At 38.6% G+C, this 6,553-nt stretch overlaps 2 protein-coding genes across 2 annotated transcripts; one reads left to right on the top strand and one right to left on the bottom strand.

The window, feature by feature from the left end:
- LOC104772668 (ninja-family protein AFP2) lies at positions 348-1,904 on the top strand. Its single transcript, XM_010497258.2, has 2 exons — positions 348-1,110; positions 1,243-1,904. Exons 1-2 carry the CDS (start codon positions 456-458, stop codon positions 1,665-1,667), a joined length of 1,080 nt encoding a protein of 359 aa, XP_010495560.1. The 5' UTR covers positions 348-455; the 3' UTR covers positions 1,668-1,904.
- On the bottom strand, positions 1,843-4,999 carry LOC104772672 (probable inactive purple acid phosphatase 1). The gene is made up of 11 exons (XM_010497261.2): positions 4,832-4,999; positions 4,523-4,698; positions 4,332-4,423; positions 4,180-4,246; positions 3,960-4,082; positions 3,768-3,860; positions 3,480-3,691; positions 3,262-3,394; positions 2,965-3,170; positions 2,450-2,885; positions 1,843-2,372 (listed from the first exon to the last, which is right to left on the bottom strand). Exons 2-11 carry the CDS (start codon positions 4,694-4,696, stop codon positions 2,067-2,069), a joined length of 1,842 nt encoding a protein of 613 aa, XP_010495563.1. The 5' UTR covers positions 4,697-4,698; positions 4,832-4,999; the 3' UTR covers positions 1,843-2,066.

Consider the following 6,553-nt stretch of genomic DNA (forward strand, 5'->3'; position numbering starts at 1 on the left):
CACCGGCCACGTGTCGTTCAGGCAGCTCTCTCGGCGGCCACTTGCCTCCTCTCAGTCAAGGCCTCTGTCTCTCCTTTCTTTCTCTCTTTCCTTCTTTCTCTTTTCTTTCTCTCTAATGTCTAAAACAGTCTTCTTCTTCTCCTTCTCCGTCTCTGCTTTTCAATTAACCACCTCTTCGTCTCTGGTAACAACAACAACTCCGCCGGAGTCTTTCTAATTTTACTTTGATGTGAAAATTTGCGATATTTACTGTTTAAATCCATCATAACAATTTTGGATTTTTGATCGGATGTGAGAATTCAAAGTTTCTTTTTTTTTTTTTTTTTTTTTTTTTTNNNAAATTTTTTTTTTTTTTTTTTTTTTGTTTTTTTCCATTCTTCTTCATCATTTTAGTATTACATAGGAGAAACAAAAAAAAAAGATCCTTAAAGTTTCTTTCTGTTGTTTCGGAATCTATGGGGGAAGCAAGTAGACAACAAAGGGCATGGAACAGAGAAATGACCGTTACGACAAATCTTTCTCTAGACATAAATAAATACCCGAGAGATCTGTTACGAGGTTTCATGTCTGAAAACGGTGTTGGAGGTGTAGGTGGAGGAGTAGGAGAAACAGACTGCGATGACGAGGCTGCGATCGAGTTGAATCTTGGTTTGTCTTTAGGAGGTCGATTCGGAGTTGACAAGACTCCTCGGAAGCTCAAACGATCTTCCTCTGTTATCGGAACTCTTCCGTTTGATGACTCTACGGCGACTGTAACGGGGATGGAGGAGGCTGAGCCGGAGAATTACACTGTCGGTTTAGTGAGAACGACGTCGTTACCGGCGGAGATGGAGGAGGAATGGAGGAAAAGGAAAGAGATGCAGTCTTTGAGGAGAATGGAAGCTAAGAGGAGGAGATGCGAGAAACAGAGTTTGAGAGTTGGGAATTCTGATGACCAAACGGTGTCCTTCGAGAATGAGAGATGGGTCACTGCGAGCAAAAGTGGGTTTTTGCAGAGACATTTGGTTTCTTCTAATAGGCAACTCTGTGTTGATTCCGATGGCGGAGGCGGAGCAACAGGAGGAGGTAGCTCATCTAGCTTATCAGAGCTGGACAACAAGAATCAACAAGGTAGATTTCATTACATTTGTTTTGGTCTTAGACTCGTATTATAGTAACAGTATGGTTTAGTTTCTATATTTGTCATTGAACTTGTGTTATCGTAGAATGAGTGGGAGACTTATCAGAATCTATGTTGTGTAGGATCATCAAACAGTTGTAATGATGAAAGAAGCCCGAAGATCGTGGCAGGATGTTCATCTAATAGCGGAAGCAACGGAACAGAGAAACCAAATAGTGTGGCAAGAGGCAACAAAGTGAGTGAGAATGAGAATGAGAAAGGAGTGAGAAGTGAGGACTCGGTGGATAGGAAAGGCAAAGGGATGATGGCTACCTCTACTACTGGTTTGTTTGACATGCCGTGTGTGTTTACGAAAGGGGACGGGCCAAACGGGAGACGAGTTGACGGCATTCTATACAAGTACGGGAAAGGAGAGGAAGTGAGGATAATGTGCATTTGCCACGGCAGTTTCTTGACACCAGCTGAGTTTGTTAAACACGGTGGCGGAGGAGATGTGGATCGTCCTCTTCGCCATATCGTTGTCAACACTTCTTCTTCGACCTTTTAAAATCGAAGAATCGGTACAAAGAGAAAACGGATGCGGTCTTTTGTTCTTTGTTTTCATTTTTCTCGTTGTTTTTTTTTTTTTTCTTTTGGATCTTTGGTTTTTTGGCTATAAGAATGAAAGCCAAATCCCAAGTCTTGAACCAATCTTGATCTTCAAGATTTTCATGTTTTTTTTCTTTTCTCTAGGGTGTAATATTTGTGAACATGAAAGTATCATCATCAAATGATTCTTTCTCTAGCTCTGTCGCGTTTAAGCTAAGTTTCATTTATGATATCTCCACACAGCAGCCTCTCTGTAAAGTACGTATAATTGATGTGTAAACAGTAAACACTCCCAACAGTTTAATAAAAAGACCAAGGAGCAATTGAATACAGAAGTGCTCAAGCAGTAGCAAAGTCTCTATGAAGCAAGTGTTGTTGCAGGGCAACTATCAACAGCACAAGCTAAGATATCTCTGTAGTCTCTTGATATTGTGAAAGAATCATGGACTCGTCCATCACTGCTCTTCTTATACTCGAACAGAAGGTTAGAGTGATCAACCGCTGTAAGTTTAACGAATCCGTAATCTTTATCTCTTACAAGACTCCAGTTAGGTTGAAGATCAGAGAATTCAGCAAGACCAGCTCCTCCACCTCCAGCAACAATGTGGATCGTCCCATTCAACGGACCTTTGTAGTTGTTCTTCTCATGAGTCGTACATACACTCTACACAAACACAAAAGAAACAGAACAATGGAGTGATTTCATTTTCTAAGATTCATTCTTTGATATGATGTTTTTACCTGATAAACCGGGCATGTTCTCTCGTAGTTATGTGCGTGGCCATAGACTGCAATGTCGACTTTGTACTTCTGCCATAGCTTTTGAAGACTGTCTCTTCCCATTGGTTCGGCAAAAGAGCCTTTTTCTGCATAGAACGATGTGGAGGAGTAACCGAGCACACGGTGAGCAATGAATATCAGCCACGGCTGCTGTTTCCTATCAACTGATGCTAGACAGTGCTCGATGAAGTTGTATTGCTCTGTTCCTTCTCTCCAGTCATGTTCTGTGTCAGCCACACAGAACCTAAACATTCCGTAGTCACTTGAGTACCAGAACTTGGCTCTGTTTTGAGCAGCTACGTAGAACATTGTCTCAGCTGGTACACCACATTCTCCTCCAGAGTCTAAACCCTGGTAAAATGAACCTGAGTTGGGCCAGTCACGTTCATGGTTTCCGCTGCAGAGAGTCAATTTTCAAAGACTCAGTAATCAAGAAAGCCAACTAACTTTTTGCCAAAGAAACCAAAAGGCAAAACCTTGCAATCATGTATGGAACAGTGGAAGCAATTGGCTCAATCTGTGCTATGAATTGGTCCCATTGAGAAAGATATCCATTTGCGTAACATATATCTCCAATGTGGAATACTGCATCAGTCTTCTTTAAGTCTCTAATAAGTTGCTTTGTGGTGTTGAGAGAAGCACGTTGGAAATCGTTGTACTCGTTCGAGCCATCAACTTCAGCCTGCAACCACATGACACAAGAAAAAGTATGAATGTGGTTTTGAGACTACAACAATGAATAGTATGGTATGGTCTAGACTAAAGATCAGAACCTTTCCCATGTCTCCAAAGATAACAACTTGTTGGAGAGAGTTTTGTCCCGGGAAAGGAGAAGATTTGAACTGGTACTCTTTACTCCAGATAAATGCACCACTGGACACTCTATGCCCAACTCTGTAGGTATACCTATATATTGACCAAACCAAAGCTCAGTGATTCTTTCACGAAGCTAATTCATCAGTTCAGAACAGAGAAAACACATGGCACATACTTGGAATTAGGCCATAACTCTTTGAGGAAAGCTGTGTGTATGTATCCGGGATCACGCCATCCCACCGTTCTTGCAGGAGCACCGCACATGCTGTTACGCCCGAAGGTCAATGTCGCAGCAGGTGAGAGTTTACTCTCTCCTCCTTTAATGCCCCACTCAACAACAGGTTGAGCTAGGTTGAGTCCATAACCACTAGTCCATGTTACTGTCATCTATATACAAACTCGTTTTAACTTCTTTGGGTTAGTAACACAGAAAATGATCACCAAAAGGGTTTTAGAATCTTACTTCATCCCATTCTTTGCCTAGTGCTAATCGCGGGTAAACTGGTGCATTTGGGTTCTCAAAGGCTACTTTGTTTGAGATGGCCACAAGCTTTGGCTATTACACAAGGAAAAAGCAACAACCAAGGAATGGTTAAAGATGAAGCTAAAAAAGAACTTGTAAAGCTAGAAAAGTTGTGGGTGGGAAGAGTGTTACATCCAACAAACCGCCAGAAAAGAGCGCGAATGAGAAATCTGATCTCTGGTTGATCAGTTGAAGCTTCAAGGAACCTATTCCAGTATTGTTGTATCTTGGATTACTAAAGTTTGCATATTGAAACTGCAAAGAGAAAAAAAGGAGCAAAAAGCTTAAGACTTGATACAGAGATGAAAGGCAGAATCATTGGTGAACCAGGCTATGAGAAAGCAACAAAGACCTTGATTGGCGCAGAACATAGTCGAGGTGTTTGCACCATTTTGTTATCTCCTGGACAAGTAGATGCACTGCAGGAACAATAAAAGTGTTCCAAAGACTATTAATTTCAATCTCAGAAGTACTAATCTTGATAAAGAGATTGTGTTAAACTACTTGAAATCTGCAGGAGAAAACACTCCAATCCAATCATCATCTGATGGTTCCGGAGAACTATATTTAACCAACACCAATTCACTATGTTGACCCTGCAAAAAAAAAAAAGAATTCGCATTGAAGTTCACCATGTCAAATGTCATCATCAAAAACTATGAAAAGATCTGATGAAAGAAGAGAATGGTTGTTACATTAGATCCAAGAACTGTTGGAGAGGCTTTGACATAAGCTTTTACATTGAGATGGAATGTTGTTTTATGGATAGCAATTCCTGATAAAGGTTGGTCTTTATCAGAATTCACTTCTTGAATTGCTCCAAGAACTGATACAACAGTCACCAATATTGCAACAATCGATCCTCTCATGTCTGTAACACAAATGAAACCACATGTAGCAGAAATTGAAACACCTTGCTAAATTCAGAATCATCAACAAGGCATCGAAGAAAAATAAAACCTAACAACTGGATTCAAGAAACAGAATGAGGAGGACATTATTACCAGTAAACTTCGTTTTTTTTTTGCTTTTAATCAATCTGAGGAAAGAAAAGATTGTTGTGCCTTTGAAGAAGAAGATGATGATTTTGGACTAGTCTTTTTAAAAACGTCAGCTGAATAAAGTAATATGCCATTCTTGAGATTCCCCCAAGGATAGATAAAAGACTTTGTTTCGTCAACGGTCAGTTTGTATGACACTATGGAGTAGAATTCACATCGATACTTCAAATTTGATTCCCTAAAATTGCTTAAATTCAGGGAAATTAAGATTTTTATTAAATTCGATTCCCTAAAATTGCTTGACAAATTTAGGGAAATCAAAATTTTTAATGTCTGAACAAAAATAAAAATAAAAAAGCATTCATATTTTTAGGTTTATTAGTAAGAAGCATAGTTTTTGGTGGAATTGTTAGTTTTTCTTTGCTAAGGAGAAATATTTTGTGATTTGGTGATATATTTAAAGGAATACCAAATAGGTGTTTTAGGAGATTTTTAATAAAAAGGTGTACTGGATTATAGATTTTGGAAGATTTTGTGATATTTAGGAAATTTTGGTTTTTGAGAAACTTATGTGAATATTTTGATACTTGGGTCGAACAGTTAGATTTGTTATTTTATTTTTAAAGGAAAAATAGTTTGTGATTTGGTGATATTTAAAGTAATAATATTGAGTGAAATTTTAAGGAGATTGAAAGGAAAACAAAAGAAAAAATAATTTTCTTTTTTAACTACACGTGGAATTTTGTTAGTGACTTATTAGTGATAATTAGTACTATGGGATGTATTTGACTAACAAAAATGATTATTATTAAATACTTATGGACGAAAAAGAAAAAATACTTATGGAAGTTCAAACCCCAATAAACCCAATCAACATTGGAGTCCTTTCTTTTTTATAGTATAGATCTTCAAGATTGCTAAAGCGCAAGGCCGCAAGCGTTGTTGCAGGACAACTTAAATTTAATAGTTTTTTTTTCTTTCTCAATAATACAAAATTCGTTAAACACTTAAACTTCGTGGCATTTTTTTTTTATGATACGCATTTGAATATCATTAATGAGAAATGAAAGGTAAAATATACAAAAAGCTTAACCTAGTAGCTAATCCTTGCCCAAAAAAATTTCGTGGCATTTTTATTATCTTCATTCCTAAAACACTAGCGTTGTTGCATGACAGCTATCAAACGAGCACGCCAAGACGTCTCTGTAGTCCCTTGATATCTTGAACGAGTCGTGGACTATTCCGTCACTGCTTCTCTTGTACTCGAACCCGCAGGTAGGAGCTATTGAATGCCGTAAGTGAGAAAAACTTGTGATCTCTATCACTGATCACACTCCAGTTCGATTGGTCGGAAGAGAAAGAATCAAGGTTGGCTCCTCCACCACCTCCAGCAACAACGTGAATGGTCCCGTTTGTACATTGTCTTCTCAGAATGCATGTATTTTCTCTACAAAAAGAGTAACAGAAAACTCAAAATTAATTTTCGGCCAAGAAAATTAACATTCTATGATATGCTATATAGTGAAAAGAAAAATTATTTTTAACCTGGTTAACAGGGTATGTCCTCTGTGAAGGCTGTCTCTTCCCATTGGTTCCCCAAAAGTACCTTCCTTAACATAATAATAGGCTGAGGAACAACCGAGCACTCCAGTAAGATTTCACGTCGGAGAAATCATTTAGATTGGCTCCTCCATCCCCAGCAACTCGTGAATTGTCCCGTTTAAT

Source organism: Camelina sativa, chromosome 3, assembly GCF_000633955.1.
Source record: "Camelina sativa cultivar DH55 chromosome 3, Cs, whole genome shotgun sequence".
In the NCBI taxonomy this organism is placed as follows: Eukaryota; Viridiplantae; Streptophyta; class Magnoliopsida; order Brassicales; family Brassicaceae; genus Camelina; species Camelina sativa.